At 32.3% G+C, this 22770-nt stretch overlaps 1 protein-coding gene across 1 annotated transcript; it reads left to right on the top strand.

The window, feature by feature from the left end:
• The first annotated feature begins 6856 nt into the window (after positions 1–6856).
• On the top strand, positions 6857–14544 carry LOC110410363 (UDP-N-acetylglucosamine transporter UGNT1-like). Its single transcript, XM_089782570.1, has 11 exons — positions 6857–6905; positions 8371–8423; positions 9854–10015; positions 10115–10248; positions 11424–11554; positions 11641–11685; positions 11792–11889; positions 12610–12717; positions 13510–13566; positions 13654–13763; positions 13842–14544. Exons 1-10 carry the CDS (start codon positions 6857–6859, stop codon positions 13726–13728), a joined length of 912 nt encoding a protein of 303 aa, XP_089638696.1. The 3' UTR covers positions 13729–13763; positions 13842–14544.
• Positions 14545–22770: the final 8226 nt, after the last annotated feature.

Below are 22770 nucleotides of genomic sequence, written 5' to 3'. Positions count from 1 at the left end.
GCATTAATTAAGGTCATTCCCTGCTTAAGTGAAGGATAAAACAATCAAAATAGAGTGCCTACTGTTGTTTTTGTATTAAAAAAATTGCCAATAAAAAATCAAGGATTAGAATTTATATGTGCACAAGTGGTATATGAGATAAATTCAAAACACTTTCCTAGTAATTAGGATTAGACAGACAGACAAAGAAAGAGCAATGAGTAGAAATTTGGATATCCCTCTACTTCAAGTAATGATTAAGAGAAACCGCATACTTTAGACAAAGTATTTATTTAGCGTGCCTAACTTTAGCTTTTTTAGCCGATAGATTTATTTGGTACATTTTTTAGCCAATAATCTGCGATTACTAATTGACACGTCCTACAAAGGGTTTTAAAATCTTTAAATTCCAAACAACTTCGAGAAAAAAATTTGATCAAAATATCCATCAAGTCTTGTATTCATATATTTTATTTTATTTAATCTTTGTATTAAAAATCAAAACTACTTAATCTCTTAATTAAAAATTACTTTAATTTAATCTCTCTTCCCCATTTAAGTTTACCATTAAAAGAAATGATGTCAATGTTGACATAGCATATGTTGATGATGTGGCAGTAATATGATGTAGTGGCATTAATATGATGATGTGGTATGTTATGTGACACCGACGTGATGACATGGCATGTCATGTGATACTAATATGATAGCGTGATAATGCTAACAGGGCACCGACATGTTGATGTGTAGATACCACGTGGCAAATAACAAATTTTTTTAAAAAAATTGTGCTATGTTATAGAAATTAAATTAAATAAAAATATATAATATAAGGGTTAAATTGAATAAAATTGAGATGTTAAGGGACTAAATTGAAAAATATAAATATTTAAGTAGATGATAGATATATTTATTAATAAGTCAAATATTTAGATGTAAAAGATTGATAGTGTTAAAAAATATATTAAAATATCTTTAACTTGATTATTTAATTTTAGAATATGTACATTAATTTATCTTTTTTTATAAAATTTAAGTTTGAATTCTCATTCTATAAAAAAATTTAAAAAAATTCATACCTAGAGCCAAATTTAAATAAATAACTCGCATTATATTAAGATAAAGTAATATAAAAATACTAAATAAATCCTTTTTTCTTTTATTTATAATAATATAAAAATTTAAAATTTATTTAACTTAGTTTTTAACTAAAGCTGAACTCAAATTAAGTAAACAAGTTGATTTAGTTATTTTTTTTGTTGAAAAAATGAAGAAAGAAGATATAGAGTTAACAATGATTATAAAAAAAATCCTTCATTCTAACTTACTTAATTTGGATATAACAAACCTCTTATTACTCCACTCATTTAATTTTTTATTTATTTTTTATGTTTTTATTTTGTTTAATGTTTTAGGTTAAAATTTCCTTGATTAAAAATTGCATTTATGGTTGATAGAGTTAAACATAATTGTAAAAATTTGTACTATTTTATTTTATATTTACAAATTTTTGGTAGATCCAAATTAATAATTTAAATTTAAATTTAGTAAAATTTAATTGTGGCATTTGAGTTTAAATAAAATCATTTTATAAGAAAATTTAAGTAAATTTAAATAAAAGGTAAATTGGGTAAGAATTGAATAATTTCAAAAGAATGGGTATTTGTAAATTATAAAAGTTTTAACTAAATCAACTTATTTTACTAATTTGAGTTTAAAGCATGTTAAAAATTAAGTCAAATAAATTTTAAATTTTTATTCTATTATAAATAGAAGAAATAAAGAATTTATTTAACCTTTTTATATTATTTTATTCTAACATAATGCAAGTTATTTATCTAAATTTAACTTTAGGTATAAAATTTTTTTTAAAAAAATTTTCATAGAAGAAGAATTCAAACTTAATTTTTACAAAGAAAATAAATTAATATACATATTCTAAAATCAAATAATCAAATAAGAAAATATTTATATATATTTTTAACATCATAAATCTTTTACACTTAAATATTTAGCTTATTAATAAGTTTATATATAATCTACTTAAATATTTATATTTTTTAAATTTTTTTTTCAATTTAGTCTCTTCACATCTCATTTTCGTTCAATGTAGTATCTATATTATATATTTTTATTCAATTTAATCTCTATGATGTAACATGATTTGTTTGAAATTTTTTTGATTTGTCACGTGACATCGATATGTTAGCATGTTAGTGTCACATCAACATTATCACGTCATCATGTATATGCCACGTGACACACCATATCATCGTATTGGTGTCATGTCATCAAAATGTATCATGTCAATCTTTTTAAGAGTAAAATTGAATATCGTTAGGAAAAATAACTAAATTAAGGTAATTTTTAAAATTAAAAGATTAAATTGTTTTGATTTTAAATATATTGACTAAATTAAACAAAATACATAAATATAGAGACTTGGTAGATATTTTGACAAAAAAATTCATGATTATAGAACAAAAAGAAATACTTTATTTAATTAAAATGAATAAATCTATATAATAGATATATTTTCAGCTCCTATTTGATATTAATAAGGGTAGTTTGGATATTTTCAGAAAAAGTTAATTGAACTAATCTTTCCATCTCGATATCATCCCTATTCAGGTGAATTTACACTCATTTTATCCACTCTCGAGATTTTTTTTAGCGTCGGGCTTGTTGATGTCCCATTTTATCAATGCCTTTGGCAAGAGTTAGGTATTTTAGGTCTGAGTTTTTAAGGGGTTCGTAGAATGGAATAAAAGGAAAATAGAATAATTATTTTTTTAGAGTAGAATATAATAATATAAGATTAAATTAGTTATTATATGTTTTAGTTCATAGAATGGAATTATGATTCTCATATTATTTCAATATTTAGTTAACAAGTGATAAAGCAATAGGTAATAAAATGATAAAAGTATCTTTTATTATCATTTAATAAATTTGTTGAGGTTCTTAAAACTCATTATCTTTTAATAGTATGCTTTTATTAAATTATGATTTAATAATAATTTAATATTTTATCTTTAAAATATTAAACTTTGTTATTAAAATATTAATTTAATTTGTTATCTTAATTTCTTTTTATTTATTTTTATAACATTTTATTAAAATATTAATAATTTATTATTTACAATATCATTAATAATTTAATTTTTACTAATTAATATTTCAATAATAAATTATTATTATTTTAATAACATTATTATTAAATTAATATTTTTATTATTACAGTATTAATAATTATTATTAATTTTTATTAATTAATATTTCAATAATAAATTATTAATAATTTTAATTATTACAATATTACTTAAGGTTAGTAATTTATTATTAATAATTTAATAATTTATGTCACTTAAGCTTGCTTAGTAATTTCTTAAAATGAGTAGGATATTTTTGTTTAAAAATATTTGGATTCTATTTTGTAGGGAAAATAATAGTCCATACCAGGGAAGTTGATATTAGTTATTCCGTGAAATAATATATCTTTTTTCAATTCTAATTAAAATTGGTTATTTTTTTAAACATTTTACATGCTTGCTCAGGCCTATGCTTGTCTATTATAATTAAAATATTTTTATAAATGGTTTTTGTCAATTTAGTTTACAATTTTACATGCTTGATCATGATTATATTTGTCTAATCAGCTTTGTTTTTTTCTTGATTTTTATATCATAAGTTTTAACCTTTGCAACTAAGCTATTAGCCTAGCAAGGCAGTTGAGTTTGGCGGTTGACATAAGGTACACAGAGATGATCCTATTCCTAGAAGGACAGGGATTCTTCATCAGACATGGATGAAGGTAAAGAGGGAAAGCGATGGGGAAGCCAACGAGGCAACCCATTTACTTTCTTGGAACGAAGATAGATAGATAGGTGCTGGGTAGTGGAATGTCCCACCCATACTCCATCTTTAGTTAGTGCTGAATGCAATAACTTTTGCTTCATTAATAAAATCTCTTTTCTTTGGGTTTTTCCCAAAAACAGAAGCCTTTTTCATTGTAAATTTATGTCCAGTGTCATTTGGCCGATGGTCTGTTAGACTTGTGAAGTTCTTTAGTTATATTGACATCGTGTTTATCTCATACGGTCTGTAAGTTTTATCTCCTAAGGACATTTTTACAGCTAATAATTTTTCTATTTGATGGCATTTGAATATTTTGATAAGCAAACAATGCTTAAAACTATATGATCAAATCATACAATTAATTCATATATTTTGTCAAAATGATGAATTTAATCTTTATAGATTTAATTTATAAAAATTAAATTTTTATATTTTTTAAAATTATTAATGTCAATTTAATTATTAATAATATTTAAAATTTTCATTATTTATATTAAAATAATATTTGATTGTACTGACGTAACATTAATTATGATAACATTGATTACACTTTTAATAACAATCATTATATTATTTTTAAATATCACATCATTAAATTTAATGATATGTTATCATATTCAATGTTGTGTCAATATAATCAAATAACATATCAACATAAATAACAAAAAAATTTAATATCATTAATAATTAGATTAACATTATTAATTTAAAAAAATTAAAATTTAATTTTTATAAAATTAAATCAACCATTTTAATGGAGTACAGAAATTAATTTTATGATAATCCAAACTGCATCTTTGTCCTCAAGTTAATTGAAAGTACAATAAGGGAGGCAGTTTAGTACTAAGAAAGTGAGTCACTTTTAGGGAATGTAGTCTTATCATGGCCATTGTATTACAACAAATCTTTGCGAGTGTCATTTTATAGGGAGAAGTGATAAGCTGACTTTCTCATGATGGGAGAAAGTACAAATTTATGGTGCAGACTCTTTAACTCTTGCAGGCTCGGATGGAATCAAATTTAGATGTTAATGTTAGTTACTTCAATCTTAAATGTATTAATGATTGAATAAATGTAAAAATTAACAAAACTTATCAATGAATGTGTTTAAAAATTTTATTTTGCCCTAACCTTATGTTAGGCTAAGTGCAAATGAATGGCTAACGAGGATTGTTTTGAGAGAAAAAAAAAAACAAAGACCTTACATATTACTAAAATATGGTAATTTCAATAAATAAGATTAAAGAGGTTACATGTCTCTTACTTTTAAAGAAAAATATACATAAATCATTAAATTAAATACTCGACCACAAAATTACAACAAAAATTAATTGATGGAATCAAATTTGGAAAATTAATTTTTCACCTCCAAAGGACATCTTATTCTTAAAACTTGAGACTCAAACTTTCAAATCTTGAATTCAAGTTTTAAAAATGGAAATATGGGGCTCTTGGATGCAATTATGATATTCTTATTTCTTATTTTTGTAGTCAAAGGGTTAATTAGGAAAAGAAATACAAATTTAAAATAAATAACTAGGAATATTCCTGTTTGGGATTTGAAAAGAGATCATGTTGTCGATATTTAAAGATAAAATGTCGTATGAAAGTATTGAATATTCGGTTCATAATCACCCCTTTAAATCCACCCTCCATATTATATGCTTTTCCCCATAGCCAACCGACCATTAGGAAAGAATGCTCATAGTCAACAAAATTGTCACTTTTCAATAATTGTTGATTACGAATTATTTTTACTACACGTATCACTTAGTTATTCCTTTATGTGTCATGAACTTATTGGCTGAGTTTTATTAATTTATCAATTTTGATTATTAAATTTAATTTAATTTATTCATTAATTTAAGAAAAGAGGATTTCAATATAATTTTTCAACGTGAGAGATGTACCATACCAAATATCCAAATGCAAGTGTTATGCAATCTTTGTGTAATTTATTTATTTATTTTTACAAACTTCATAATAGGAAATCCAACTATGCACATCCTTAACAATTAATTACATAAACGTTTCCTTTTAACTTTACACTTTGTTTTGGTAAGTGTTCTAATTTAGGCAGGACAGTAGGACTTGACAATTTCAAAAACAATAATAACAAAAATTTCCACATATTTGTCCACAGATCATCTTTCCTAAATTATGAATGTATTTATTATATTACCATATTTATATTTATAAAAAACATAATTTTATGTCATGTTCTTTTAGCTCTAATTAGAAGAAAAACATTTACTATAAAATTATATACTATGTTATTTTGCACAAAAAAAGATGTTTAAAAGATCAGAAATTTAATATTCCATTTAATGTTCAACACTGAACCAAACAAATTTTAAAATACTAACTGAATACTTATCTTTTCAATATGAAAACCATTTATTATTATTTTTTAAATACAATAGAACTCCAGTTGAAGCAGTCAACGAGTATGATCCCGAGTTGCCAAATGAACATCTAAAGACATGAAAAGTTGAACTGTAAGCACACAACAGATTTATACAAAACTTTGTGACATCAATCATCACACGCCCCATTTTGTTTTTCCTTTTTTGGGTTAAATATTTACTTTTCCATCTTAGATTAGACTATATTCAGTCACACTAATAAATTAAAAAGGCAGATATATCCCAAAAGAAGAAGGAAGGTTGGGGTAAAGAACGATAAAGTTATTAATTATTATATCTTTGTCTGGGACCCAACTTGAATGTGACCCTCACTTTGCCAACGTCATGCCACCTGTCCACCCAACGCATTCTCAGTCTCTGCCCACTCAAATATTCCTTCCCTCTCTCTCTCTCTTCTCTCTCTCGGTCTTTCTCTCCACATAAAGGGACAATTCTTCTTGACTGCTTGCTGCTCTGATCTTCTTCCCTCATTCCATTCTCAAAAGGCAAAGCGAATTCCGGAAATTCGGCATGGATTCCACAAAGAAGAAGGTTTGCCACTAATCGATCCCTCCAAAACCGAACTCCGCCATGAAACAGCCGTTGCCTCAGCCATGTCCAACAAAGGAGCGCACGCTGCTCTTGGCTACATGGTCAGTGCAGGTCTGTAAAATTTGAAACTCTTTTTTTCTTTTCTGTTCTGTTTGTTTCTCCGCATTTTCACCTGTAAATTATCCTTTTCGACAGAGGTTTTTCAGTAGACTAATTCTTTATTCATTTTACTGTGAAAAAGCAGTAGCGTGACGTCAGAATTTGTTACTATTTTATTTGTTTTTTGGTAAATTTGTTTAGCTGATTTGATTGTTCATTTTCTTATGAGTTGTTTGGTTTGGTTTCAGAGATTGTGAGTACAAAAGAAATTGCTATTCTCTCTCTCTCTTCTCTCTCTCTCTCTCTCTCTCTCTCTCTCTCTCTCTCTCTCTATATGTTATATATATGTATATGTATCTGTGCAATAATAATAGTACTTGGCCCAATTGAAATGTTTGCAGTGTGTCCATTTCGAAAAACATGGAATTATGAATTGCACATATTAAATCAAACGGATACGTGGCAAACCGTTCGTGAAGCTTTTAAAAATTTCATCCACATTGTAACAAACAATAAACTAAACTATATGACTAATGTAAAAGCTTCGTTTATGGTTATGACATTGTTAAATGATATATCTAACGAAATCAAATGTTAATGAAATGAAGTTGTACTGCCTGTTTGATGTGTTTGGAAGAATCGTGAGCTTTCCTCTGGAAATTTTGTAAATAAACTATCTAGATTGGTGGAAATTATTCAGACGAAATAACCTTTTTTTTTAATTTTCTTTTTCTGTTACATAATTAATCACCTGTCGTGTTCTGAGTTACAATGTAGTGAAGTATACATGTCAATGTAACAGTTTTACTGACTCATTCGCAGTGGGGAAGAAGTTAGGCTTTGGGGCCTCTTTTTGAATTTTAGTTTTTGTTTTTTTGTATGAAGAGACTACTTTTCATTATTCAAAGATCAATTGGCAAACAAAATGACTTTTGAGTCAACTCATTAAGGAGTTGCTGAGGTTGCAAAAACCAGACAGAGTTTTGTCAGTGACATTTTGTCTTAGAATTGAGAAAGTCTTGCCATGTTTTGTTGTTTTATATTTGAACAATATGAAGGTGGAATATAGTATTAGGAAGGTAACATATTATAATTATCTTTTCAGAATCGGATCATCATTTCTATGATATATTTTTCTTAATTAGTGTATTATGTAATGAGAGGATTTCTTCATGAATTGGGAAAAAAATGAGGGAGGAAAATAATGCCACTGCATTTATCATCAATTTCTGAAAAGCTAATGCATATCTGTTTTGGTTTGTGTAACTTACAGACGTTTTAGCTATGCTCTTTGTATAGTTTTAACGCAAGAATGATAAAACGCTGGTTCTAATTATTTGTCAAGGAACAGCTCTGACCACTTTGCTTGCATGTGTTGGTTAATTAACTTTTCTCCGTTAACACTACTAAGTTTCTCTTATCTGATCAAGCCTTTTTTATCTTTCCTGCAGTTTCTCTTGATTTTGTTCAACACAAGCAGCCCTTTCTTCTTACAGCTTTCCATATGCAAATGTGATCACACTTTTTCAGGTAAATTACTTGCTAAGTCGGTTTCCTGAGATAGCCTAAGTATGTTTGCTTAGTAGAATAGTTACAATTCTCAGTGGAAGGACTCAACAGAATACTTATTTTTTAGATTTCCAATGACAATTTCTGCATAAATGTTTGCTAGCAGCTTTCCTTCCTTGGTGGTTGAATAGAACCTCAAAAAGTTTCATGAACAGAGTAAGATATAGGAAAGTGAAAGAAACAAGTGGTAAAGATTAAAGAATGACAATCACAATCCAACGAGATTCTGAAGTTGAAGCTCTCTCACTTATATATACTTATGAATTTGCTTATTTTTACACAACCCGCATCCCCCCCACCCCGCCCCCCCCCCAAAAAAAAAAGAAAGAAAGAAAGAAAGAAATGGAGAGGGAAGGATTTATTATTCCGAGTATCTAATGTAATCAACATTACACTCAGTTATTCAAGTGTTCAATTTGAAGATATCTTGGGATATTAATTATAAAAATCCAAATCCTTCCGACTGGACATGATGAGGCTAGCTTTCAGTGGTGAAGTCAAAATGTTGAAAAAAAGTTTCCTGACTTTTCGTTCTATACGTCTGCGCCATTTTCTCGATCTAAAGTTTGAACATTTTTCCCCTCTGCACTGTCTCAGTCATGTCAAAGTCATTTTCTGTCCTCTTTTCAGGTTCATGGGCACTGTTTACTGCATTTTTGTCACTTTTAAATTTCATTTTGTCTCCATGGTATCCTGCCATTGTCATGTGGCCTTTGAAGTGCGTAGCCAACTCTGATATCTAGAGAACTCTTCATTTGGGTTGACAACATAAAGGTTGAAGTTTCCATAATATTTTCTTGAAAAATTGTAAAAAGAAAAGAAATTTTTGCTGCTTGAAGTAACTTTTCCAATTAATTGATAACTATCCTCCAGTAAAACATACTAGATCAACCATCAGCAAACTGCAGTAACTTTTGAGTTTTTTTGAAAAGCCACTGATTATATATGTTGAGGTACAGTATCATGGATTTCTGGTATAGCATGTTTTCTCTTAGAATTTTTCCATGATTGAAAGAGTGCATGAAAAAGATCCAAAATCACCTTCCTTTACTCATATAGCCCCTCTCCCATTTTTTGTTTTCCCTAAAGAGAAAAGCTAGGCATACTTTTGACTGCAATAGTTAGGTTTTGCATGTATATTTGGTGTTTTCTTATCTTTTGACAGTTCATAAATCATGTGTGTGTATTGCATGCTATACCTTGGAATCATTACAATTTTTAGAATTTCAGTTTGACAATTTTCTATTTAATTCTGTCAAAATCATGTTATTTAGAGTTCAGTTTTTACCACCCTGTCTGATATTTGGAGTTTGACAATTGAATCACAATGCATTAAATTTGACCTTCTATCATTAGTTTACTAAATTAATTTAACTCTAATGTACATTTAGATGCTATGTTCATGTGCATTTCTCTATGCCATGAAACGCTGGAAGATCATCTCTTTCACAGAGGGGGAGCCACAGAGCTTTACTGGTAACCCAGTAACCTTAGTACCATTGAATACACTGTTTCATACCCTCCCTCTGGCAGTTTCATATTTGCTATACATGGTATGTATTAAAGGCTGGATATTGGTTTCTATGTATGCTTGGTGAAACTTTAAAATCTTTCTTCTGATTCTTCCCTTTTACTTGCTTGTCTGGTGGAAGTTAATCACCATGGAATCTGTCCGTGGCATAAATGTTCCTATGTACACCACCCTAAGGCGGACAACTGTGGCTTTTACCATGATTATGGAGTATCTTTTGACAGGGAGGAAACACTCATCATATGTTGTTGGCAGGTTGGAGCCTTTTTATATGCTATTTTCGTCTAACAATTGGGTCATTTATTGTACTGAAGCAATGTGCATGCATGTGCATCTGGGCTGTTTGGTGCATCCACCCTAAGGGATTTCGTAAGAGTTCTGCATCATAAATAAGAATGCCTTGCCTTTATATTTACGAAGTTCAGAGAATTCCTGCCATTTTGACCTCTCCTTTCTTGCACACATACAACGATTCACTTCTGAATACTGTGGTTGACAGCAAGAATTAAGTTTAGACAACTAGGCATAGCGGTATGCATATCATTTGATAACATCCAGAGGTGTTATCTGCAATTATGATAATATTCTCAAGAAAGGTGAAATAACATTTGAAAAATAGTAAATAGGTGTGAAACTAGATGAAAGGTAAAACTGCCTTGGAGAACGGTTGCACTTTGTTGTCTTCACTAAGTTTATCTCAGAATTTAGCGGTCCATCGGAATGCAAGCTTATAACTTTTACTGAAGTTCTCTGTTGAATTTTAACAGAGAGACTTTTGTTGGCTTCTGCATGCAATCTAAATGTGATACTTAGACCCAGCAGAGTTGAATTAAATCTACAAGTTTTATCATGAGATTGCACACGGTGGTAACTGAGTGTGGATGAAAATGTAGAAAAGGATGAAATAAATTCTTTTGATTGCACATGGCAGATTAAACAAAAAAATGATTTCAAGAAGATTAAGTGCTGATGAAGGATCATGAATAAGAATTATAAATTAAATGTATCTGAGAGAAGCTAAAGTGAATTTTTCCTTGTTTGGTGTATTTTTGCTTCCTTTTTTAACATCACAATGGATGTAAGTTTGAAACTCTTGATCTGTTAGTGCACAACATTGATCTGACAAGTGTGAATTTGGGTTATTCTAAGGTTCATTTTTCTGGTTATTCTAGGCATTTTTTAGTTATTCTAAAGAATTAAGTTTGCTTGAGGTACAACAATCATTGAATATATTAGGTTTATATTCTCTTTCAAAATTCCGCAAGCTGTTCTGAGTAAACAAGGTATCATTTTTTAGAGCAAGTTTGATTGCTATAGTTTCCATGTTCTTGCAATTTTATATATGACATCTAGTGTTTTACGTATCTATGTTGAATGTTCTAAACATAACTGATAACTTTCTTAATGGACTAATCCAAGGATTTCATCAGTGTGGGGATAATTATACTTGGTGCATTTGTTGCTGGAGCTCGTGACTTGTCATTTGATGCCTATAGCTATTCCATTGTATTCATAGCAAACATCTGCACAGCAGTATATCTTGCTTCCATTTCTCGTATTGGTATTATCCCCTTTTAGCCTCTTCTTTATCTTTCACGGAATTTTGTAATTTCTTTCTAGTTTGTGATATATTCTCAAACTTTTCAGGTAAGTCCAGTGGCCTCAATAGCTTTGGCCTTATGTGGTGCAATGGTAAGATTAAAGGACAAAGAATTGTTTTTTATCCTTGTGGTTCATCTAAAAATTAACAATTTAGGCTTATATGAACTCTCTACAAAATTTTTGTTGATTCTTGAAGGAATAATATGTGCACCAATCTTGTTGTTTTGGACATCATTCAGTGGGGACCTTGAAGCGATGATGAGCTTCCCTTATCTATATTCGAAAGGATTCCAGGTGCTTCCTTTTCACAAAATAATTCCTCTCTTGCTACGTATTCTTTTCCTTATGATGTTGTTCTGAAAGTAAGTGCATTAATTGTTAGCTATTTTTCAAATCCATCTATTATTACTCCTGCTTAGGTCTCAGCTGTACCTATTACATTTGGATAAATTTGATGGTTTATTTTAACTTATTGATTTTCTTGAAACGAAAATGCTGCCGATAGAATCATCCTTGTTTGAAGCTGCAACATGTCATTAACATACATTGTTACTATCTGTTGTTTGTTTCACTTTGTGTCCATTCCCTTCTTTTGTGCTGTCATTGCTATTTATTTAAGTCTTACTGGTCTTACTGGTTTGGTCTTCACTACTTTTTCATGTCTATTTCAAATTTAAAAAGAAAAATTTCAATAAACTTTCCTACCTTAATTTCATTTCCTCCATATTTTATCATATTTGGAGGTTACTTGATTTGGTTTTTTTAGTTCAGTCACTTCTGTTTTTTGTTTTTAGTGTTACCGATCTCGTGTGTCATGCAAACTTGGTTTTATTGCTTTCCCTGGCTACAGAGCTTTTCTTTAACTGCCTTTCCTTGGACTCTTTCTTTTGTTAACTCATTTCGGCAATTGCTTCTGTAAAGTTACATCAGGATTGTAGTAACCCTAATGAATAACTTTCATGACAGGAGAGCATTTAAACTCTTTTACACTTTAACCATTTGAATGTTTTTCAGGTGGTGATGTTTCTTTCTTGTATCATGGCTTTCCTGATAAATTATTTTGTATTCTTGAATACAACACTCAATTCAGCTCTGACGCAGACAATATGTGGCAATTTGAAGGTGTGATAGCTGATTCTAGCTCTATGTTAATTTAACATATTTGTCTGTTACATGTTAATATTACATAATGCCATCAGTGGCTTTCATTCTTTATCACTGAACAGAGTGATTTTTTGTTTTTTAAATATGTGGGGCAGAAGAAATTTTATGAGAGAGGAGTTGAAGGCTCCAGTTGGGTGACCCTCTTTGTAGACCATTAGACCATCATGCCTGATATTTCTAATAGTCTGTCTGAGCTAATTATAAGCTGCAGTAATGAAGATCCAATGTGATCCTGATACATATGAAGAGAATCTGTCAGTTACACTCAGATCCATTAAAAAGTTTTAACCTCTAAGCAAAGCCCACTAAGTGATAAGATCCTGTATTTTACATGACATCTTCTTTTAGATTTGCACATTTAAGGCAGTAGCTGTTTTGCTTGACATCTTCTTGACTCTGTTTCACTTTAGGTCCACCATGTTCCTGTAAATGCCAAAAGGAAATATTGCAAATTATATCAGCGCTAAAAGGGCACTGGTCCTGCATTTTTTTAGTTTTGTTTTTGCGCTGAAGGCTCTTGGCCTGTGACTCAAAATGATAGACGGTAGGGAGAAACCGTATAGGTTCAAGTCTTATAGATATGCATGGAAAAAATTCTGTTTTTCTTGTGAACTTAACAGTCTTTAGTGGGTTTCTACTTTCTACTTGGCTTGCAAAATGTGTTAGTGGTCCTATAGATGCTTGCCTTTGCTCTGCGTTTTATGTCGCTTATCCCCTTGAATTTTGGTGACGCCTACTTGTGTTGTATAGGATCTTTTAACTATTGGACTGGGATGGCTACTGTTTGGCGGGCTTCCATTTGATTTGGTGAGTATAGGCTCCCACTAGGCCCGCTACCTGTAAGCCTCAGTTAAGCTGGCATAGTTATGTCATTAATTTTCCTGTTGTTTCCAGATGAATGTTGTTGGCCAATCTCTTGGGTTTTTGGGGTCAGGTTTGTATGCGTACTGTAAAATCAGAGGGAAATAAACCCATGGCCGCTGCTTGAGAGCCTCATACTGGAGGTAAATAATCTACTGGCTTGATTACTTCTACATTATCTTCTGCAAAATTTTGATTCAAAGATCCTTCTATGCTCAAAGTTCTCAACACAAAGGTCAAAGAGGCAAGCAGTTAGGTGTATGAGAGGAACAGGGGCTCTTCAGTGTCTTCAACACAGGAAATTTGTGGATTCTAGTGAACATCAGTTTCTTCTTCTAGCTGATCTTAAACTAATTAATATTTAACTGCACAAAAAAAATTTTGGAGTTGATAAATTTTGATTTCACTAAACTTCAGAATCTTGTTTCGCTCTTTATAGACATTGTCATATTTTTTCGGCCGATCTTTTCATAGTTCTCAATCCAGCATACAACTTTCATCAATCAGTTGTTTGCTGTGACTGCTACATATTCTCGGTAATTTTGGCTGGCTATGGAAACTACCTCAAATAGCACTTATATTCCTGGGTTCAACAGCTAAGTTGCTCCACATTGACTTGAAGGTCACAGGTTCAAGTCATGTCAACAGCTTCTTTGCACAACAAGAATAAGGTGCATACATCTGACCCTTCCCAAACCCCACAATGCGAGAGCCTCGTGCATTGGGCTACCCTTCAGCTTATATCTCAACACGGCTGTCCGGTGTGGCCACGAACCATATATAAACATGGCAATTGCGATTGATTTTGATTCTTCTGCTACACATGTCTAATCTGATAAATTACAGTAGAACCAATAATGTTTCGAATAAATAAGAATACAGGCATATATATAGATAGCAGAAGAGGTGTTTGCGTGTTTATAACTTTCCTGGGACAACAGCTGATGCCTGATTACTTCTTCAGTTTTGTTCGTTTGCAAGATTACTTCCTAGAGATTAAGCTTGGACACAATTCATTTTCATTAACCGCAAGCGATTACAAATCTCTTTTCATGTGTTGCAACAGTGACCAACTTTCCTTGTACTACAAGAACTTATTGGTTCCATTGCCTGTTAATGTTTCTGTTCAAAGTAGAATATATGGCTGCCATTGCCCTGAACACTTGATACATGATTATCACGTATCGACAATTCATGTATAATTTCTATTTTTCTTTTCCCTGGTGTGCCCACAGCCTTGGGACAGTTCAGGTGTCCCTTAAGTCCCCATAAAAGGTGAAACTGTGTCCATTTGTGCCTGAATCTTTACAAAAGCAAAAGGCTTCTGCCATCCACTTATTGCGGAGCAAATATTTTTTTGGGGGATTCTAGGAGGTAACCCTGCTCCCATGTGTGGTGTGGACAGAGAGAAATCTCAATCCAACACCACAGCGTTGCTACTAGTGGCAATTAAGTTAAAGAGAGAGAGAGAGAGAGAGAGAGAGAGAGAGAGAGAGAGAGAGAGATGTGTAGCAACTCGAGTTCCTGAAGAGGGAAGTGTGTCTTTCTTGTCTTCACAAACTGACAACCGAGTTTGACCTAGTTGCCTTGCATGATTGAAACAAACCCGTCACCCACATTCGCTAAAGCCTAAAGCTTGCTCCAATGTTCTCGAACCCTTTCGACGTGCTCAATATCAGAGAGGGAGAAAGGGTACCAAACCTCCCAACAATTTCTCTTGTTTGACTATGATTCAGAATGCCATGATCTTGACGTTCAACTCCGATCTAAATTTTAGTCAAAGGAAGTTCCTTTTTATATTTTATGTTTTTCGAATGGGTACATTAAGCCGGAAAAAGCGTGCTAATCTCTCCATTGATTTTCTTTCTTTTTTTTTTTTTTTAATCTCTTTTGAAAAATCATTGAGAAAAATAAAGGAGGAAAAAAACCCCAAGAGGAAGCTTGAAAAATCAAAAGTCATTCAACTACTCTCTTCATTGGAGAGACGCTAAGAAAGTATGTTTGCTTTCTTGATAAAAGAATAAAAGCCAACATGGACCATACAACTTTAGGAAATCTCTGTAAGAGTAGAACATGGGTGTCTCTTTGTCCCACCCCTTTAATCAAGACTTTCAATATCATCAATCAGTTCAAGTCCAACCTTGTAAAATCTATGTTCCCACTCTACTTTTTGCAGCTTCTGTACATAAAAAAAGAGAATCCACAGAATAAAACTGCTTGACCCCAAAGTTGCATTTTTGAGAAAGAAGAAACCCAAAGCTGTAATTTTAATTACGTTATTTCTGGTTGTACCATTCGTTTTCTTTTATCACTTTACTTGAAATTGAAATCTCGGTCACACAAGTAAAGCATGTGCTTGCTCAACAGGATAAAAAATAATGAGAAAATGAATGAAAGAAAAAAGCCAAAGTTTGTGGTATAGAATAGCTTTTGACCTCTCCTCCTCCTCCTTCTCCAGAGTGCTGACAGTAAGAAGCAAGAAGAAGGTAGAGAGGAAAAAAGTCCCCTAGGATCTGGTGATGAAAGTAGAGTGAGGAGGAATGGTTTAAGGCGTGGGAAGGGAATCTGTTTTGGTAGTGGCACGCGAACTTATCGCCCAAAATCATGAGTGTGTGAGAAGGGCTTTTTATAATTAAAAGGGTCCATTTTGCAGTTCCCAAAACCTTCAAAGAGAAGAAGGGAGTGAGTGACCCCCTCCCCCTCTCCCTCCCTTTGAAAAATTAAAAGAAAGGAAGGGTGAGCAAAACCCAAGGAGTGTGTTCCCTAATGCAGGCCCAAGGCAGGGCTCCTTTAGCGCCGGTGTCTCCGCTTTGGGTTGTTGGCAAATGCCAAATCTTGCCTAGTCGCTAATTGCTATGTGCTTATGTTTGTTGAAATTAAAAAGATTTTTTTTTCTTTTTCTGCAAACAACTTTGTACGTAGTACACCCTTGGAAACTTCTTTCTAGACAATCCCTTCGCTGACATTCTGCACTCCTGTTCCCAAGATTCCCCCCCTATCTCTCTCTCTCTCCCCAATATTAGTGACAATAATCCTTAATTTCTTTCATCAAAATGTGAACATTTTTAATTAGCTTCTAGTCCACTATGGAGTATGGTACCATGGATACCAACAAATGCCATTTTTTAAGGCTATAGCCAAGTGGATGGTACTCATTGGGATAGCCTAAGAGGACTGAAAACTTCCAATGTTTCTTGTGCTAGCTTGCCAGTTTTCTACAGCTTGCAAAACTTTAATTGTGATCCATAATCAAGCTGATTAGATGGTATTAGTTTAGGAATAATAGAAAGGAGATTTCGTCAGACAAAATTCCATCCTAGATAATTAATTGTTCAATTTGCTTGACATATCCATAGGCAAGGTATTAAAACTAACAGCAGGGACTAGATCGTTTGCAAACAAGCAAAGCCGGTAACAATATTGTTGTTTGAAGCTGAATAGATATATGTTTGAATCAACAGTGGACATTGTACACACACACACATATATATATATATATATATAGCTTGATTATACGGAGTACATATAAGCCAACCATCTTATTCTCTCTTTAGCAAAATCTGTTGTTCACTTGATTAATCAAATGCGAGCATGATACAGGAAGGTGGGGTGTTAAATTAATTATTATAGAAAAAGAAGGTGCAGTCAAAAGGGGTGTTTTTTCTTTGGAGGGGGGTTTTTTTTTGGAGGAGAATATTTCAGGTGCATGCGCAAGAGGAGGAGTTTGATTTTATTTGAGTACAAACTAAGCATGGCAAACCCTAAAAGTAAGTTGCTCCCCTTGACATCATTCCACTCACCTTCTTCACCTCCCCATCCCGAGGCAAAACCTCTCAGTATAACATTCTCTGCCTCCCCACACCTTCCTTCCTCACTCAAACTCGAATCTGTCTTTTCTCTCTCTCTCTCAGCTATAGTTTCTTGTCGCCCTGTAGCACTCTCTTAATTCTTCTCTCGTGCATTATATAAAGTTATAGTGGTTTCTTTTATTGACATTTTGATCATTATGGATAATCTTCTCGTCGCGTGTATCATTTATATTGTCACTTTTTCTCTTCTTTTTTCTTCATAAATTTCTTTCTAAATCCTAATAATTGAGTTAGCGTCTTTGAAAAATTCCTTGTTTTTGATTGATTTGAGTGGTACTCCATGATGAACACCTGTGATCATTAATGCTTTAGATTTATATAGCTGCTGAAAACTTTAAGGTTTACCATGGTCTTTGAATCAATTACTAAACAGAAGAATGTCCCTTTAGTTTGTCTTTTGTTTTTCTTTCACATTGCTTTTCTGAAAGATATTTTTGTTTCCTCATGTTCCTAATAGCGACATATTATGTCTTAGTGCACCCGAAAACATCATTTTACTGTTCCCTGTCTTGTTCTTGGATAACTGGTTTAGGCTGTTTTTCCTCTGCTGTAATTTGTTTTATCCCATCCATAATTCCATTGACCAGACGCTGTAATAGTGTTGCATCAAATTGCCTTGATTTTGACTCAACTCAAGGAATACAAATCATGATTTTGAGATCCCACTTTGTCATTATCATTCCCAACCACCAACAAAACCACCATCTCTACCCTCCACCTTCTACTCCATGAAGGTAGCCATCTTTTGCCTTGCGCAGGGACACTGAAAAAAGATCAATTTTATTGTCATGGGGCCATATCTTAACCTTCTTTATTCAAGTACTTCTTTCCCTTCTTTTTGGTTGGTAAGTGGTACCAGGCATGCAAGTATATAAAAGCTCCAAACCAGTACAAACTCTTTAACATCGTGGTGTGTTTCTCGTTGCATTCGTGGGATGATCAGGCGCTAGCTTTATTTGATCTTTCTCTGCTTTCTTTTTTCCCCATGAGAGAACTTTGCTGGTTGCTTGGGAAGCAAAAAGAAAGCGATGTTGGTGAGGTTCAATCCGAAGACGGATTTACGCATGCATTCAGTCGTAAAATACGATCTCAGATTGAGCCGCGCCAATATCACTTTCCAAAAGTATATGCCGATTTGCTCTCCCAACTCACCTTCATCTTCTCTTTTGCCCGTATTCTCGGTTTCAGCTTTCATGCTCACTATAATACTACTACATCTTTTGCATGGGCTAGAGCTATAAATGTGCTATGCCATTGCCATTGTTTTATCATTCCTAACTAATTTCGTGTTTGCTTTTATTTGTTTTATCGGTAATAACTTCATCTTCAACTTGTTATTGCAGCTCCCTCTACTACCTACTCTATTTCTCACGTACGACAAGCATACGTTTCTTCACCCTTGCCTGCCCTTACAGCAGAAACTATGTTTTACTGTTTTTCAGGTTTCTTCTTCTTGCACTGACGCAGGTATGGTCACAAATGCACAGCTTTTTCCTTTATTTCCTTATTTTCAATGACGACCCAATTATAATTACTGCAAATAAAGGTTATGGCATTGCACCATCTTGGCATACATAATGCAGATATTGCTTGGGAGTTGAGACCAGCTTGCTTAGATAGGGAGTTTAATCTTCGAATCTGTGAAATTAGAGTTGGCCTTCATCATCATAATTCCTCATATATATAATCTGTCATTTTCTCTATCATTTGTTCAATTATCTGTTTGGAATGATAATGAAGTGTTGTTAATCAAGGAAACACCTCCTTTTGGGGATATATGTAATTTAAGAACTCCATAGCAAATCAAAGAACCTTCTCGCAGTAATTTGTAATACTGTAGCAAAAGATAGTTTCACTGTTTCATTATCCAACAAAAGTAACTTTTTCCATATATATATATACACGACACTAGTATTTGATCATCTTATTCGATGCTACAGTAGGGCCTTCTGATGGGTTTAGTTCATGTTTTTTTCAAGAGCCTTCGCAAGGTCTTGCATATTCCATCATGATACATTGATGATACTGGAGAATAAAGTTGTTTTGTGCAGTGTGATTTATTTATTTTTGTAAGCCAAAATATAATGACTAGAGCTTTAAGATATGTGTATCCAAACGTTTTATCTTTAAGCATCAATTGAGTAACTGGGTTCAAGTAGCAAAGTGTTTTGTGTTTTCTCTTCAAGTTTACATATTAATGATGTTTATTAAAACCTTTACCGTGATTGGTGGCCTGGGTCCATTAATTTCTTATTCGATTATACGGTTGGTTCCTAAATATATATATATTTCCCCTGTAAACATAAATGAATAAGAAGAAAAGAAAGCAGACATTTGAATTTTGGTTCTGAAAATAATTTCTTGTACAAACTAGAAACAAGTCTTAAGCAGTTAACTATTTTCTCCTTGTAACTGATCGTCTGCTTAATTTACCCCTCATTCTCAATACATAGACAAGACAAAATCATGGCTCTACAGAGTAGTATTCCTTAATTAGTGTTTAATTACCGTCGTTGTGGCAAAGCAGGGATGTATAGCAATTGCATTTAAACGAACGTTTAGAACGTAAACCATGGCTAGCTTTGGCAAAGCATTGTTCATAAATTAACTATAAGAAATTGTCCTTTTTTTTTTTTGTTTTGGTTTTGGGTACATATCCACTGTTTATGACTGTTGAGATCTTTCTATTGTTTTGTTCCCTAATTTGTTTTAGATAGTTAGCTTGTTTGGCCAAATATGTGATTAGTTAACCCTTAGCCCAATGCATCAAAGAAGGGCTGAGGGTTTAGTATTATCAAATCCGATACCAATCATGTTTAGTACACGTCCTTATTACCATATATAGCACTTCGCTTCAACTTCCCCTTAAAGCTAAAGCTTCTCAAGCTAGCGATTGTCTCAATAAATCTCACCTCTATTTGGCTTATATTTCTAAAAAATGAATAAAAATAAACAACAAAAGTATCAACCAAAACAACACCTTAATTATATTACATATTAAACTAAGTTATAATAAAATGTGAATTCGAAGATAATCAAGGGGCCTTTAAACCTTGTAAAATCCAGAAATATATATATATATATATATATATTGCAGGTCCAAAGAAGTAAGTAAGCATTTATATTGGAGTTAATTAATTTAGCAATAAATGACAAATTAAGATGGTGATATGGGCTCAACAATGCTCTCTAATTGCATTCATATTCTATGTATTTCAAAAAACTAACTGATAGATTCTAATTCTTTATAATTCTACATATCTATAATTAATTTTTTTAATTAAAAAGTAGAAATAATAAAATTAGTCTAATACGGGGTTGTAGAGCATTCCTTAATTGTAATTTCCACAACCCTTAACTCTTCAAGATTGTATGGCCATAATGCCAGGATATGCTTCATTTTGCATGCCTATTCTTTTACCCCCCCTCCCTATGTTTGATACAAGTTGAAACCTGAAGGAATGGTGCTGAGTAAAGAACAAAGATTTCTATTTGATGGTTAAATTATGCCACAAATTCCTTTTCTCTATTGCAACCTAGCTAACTAGCTAGTCATACGGATGAAGCAATACGATATACCCAGAAAACAACTACTTCTTTATCTTCTGTTTTCCTGGTACAACTGTACCTGCATTAATGCTACAGGTTGGGAAACTTCAGCTTTAAATCATCGTTGATGTATATCAGAATTCATTAAAATGGTAACAAGCTTAAGATATTAACATAACTTGTTAAGTGCTAAATGATGAGGTAACACCTTGAGAATCATTAACATGTACTGTTAACGCGTAACTACAGTTTGGGAAAAAGAGGAATATTGCAGCACAAAAAGTGCAGCGTTTGATGGAAAGTTCTCAACTGGAAAATTTCCCTTTCTCATCTCCTTTTTACGTTGTTGTTGGAATTTAATCAATCAAATCTGGCGGTTGCACATGGATGCCTGGCCTTCTAGATATGTAAAAGAGGCTACTTTGCCTAGCCTGTCATGAATGTTTCCTTCCAACATCAGCAAGCGATGAGTCCAAAAAGTGTCCTTTCACCAGCTGATGATGCGGTACAAGTTCATTTCCTAGGTTTGCTATATCACTTCCTCAATCCATTTTACTTTGCTTAACCCATTTGATGGACGTCTATATGAGCAAGTTAGTTCAACTGAAGTAAATTTAGAACTTCATTGAAGTGTATTATTGTTATAGTCTCTACTGCAAGTTGGATAAAGTAGGACGGGCCACCTGTCATGGAGGCTTCTAAAAATAATTTATGCCCAGACAAACGATTTTACCAATTGAGTCAATCTATCGTTGGTACATAAAAAGCTTAAATTATCACAAAGTTATACTCAATTATGAGTCGCCTTTACCCTATCTCTTGGTTTAGAAACATATATTGCTAACTATTGACATGTGAGTATATATATATATATATATATATGTACATTGCATTAAGCTGTATGTAATTTGGATGCCTCTAATTGATATCTGACTCAAACCAGCATTAAAAAAAGACGGTGCTATCAATTCCAGGATTTCTAACATGGCATAGTGAAGGGAAATCCTGTCGTTCACCATCTGACAGCTAAAAAAGATTACTCGATGTCTTTTGAATTTTGATGCTTATGCTGGCTAGCTATAGATTCTCATAGGAAAGCTTCCAGTTGGCCTAATTATAGTTGTCGAGAAAAAAAAATTACACTCAAGTTTGATTTTTGATTTCACTGGCAAAGAGAGGGAGGGCCAGATTGCTCTTTATTGAGGTAAATCACACAATGCAAGGTGGTCCTCCCAAATCTTTCTCTAGCTAGCTCTCACTGTTGATGGTTAGCATATATTCTCTAGAGCTGCTGCTGTTATGGCTCCAAAGTCCAAAGATAAAATTCCCATTTTTGCCTTAAACTTTGACTATACTCTTTCTGCAAATCGTTGTCAGAATAAGTTAAAGCAAGATAAGCTTTTTATCTGATGTAGTCGATGATGAGATGCATATGTAACTACACCATTGTTATTTGTAAAGCACAAGCGAATTTTACTGTAGGCCTTGTGGAAATGATTTGCAGAATAAGTAAAGCTCACAAAGATTCCGGATTGAAGGTGATACAAAGGACAAGTGATGTCAAGATGCATTTGGAACTATAAATTTTGCACTGTACTCTTTTTGGAAGTGATTTTCAGAATAAGTTAAAGCAGGATTCGATTCTAGTTTGAAGAGAACAGCTGACTGACATTCATGGATTTTATTTGTTCTGTGTAAAAATAATAGTACTATGCCTTTTTTATACTTGTAG

This window comes from Theobroma umbraticum, unplaced genomic scaffold, assembly GCF_002168275.2.
Source record: "Theobroma umbraticum cultivar Fairchild unplaced genomic scaffold, ASM216827v3 scaffold_56.0, whole genome shotgun sequence".
NCBI lineage: Eukaryota > Viridiplantae > Streptophyta > Magnoliopsida > Malvales > Malvaceae > Theobroma > Theobroma umbraticum.
Note: the sequence above shows the minus strand (reverse complement) of the source record. Positions and strands in the feature narration are given on the sequence as shown.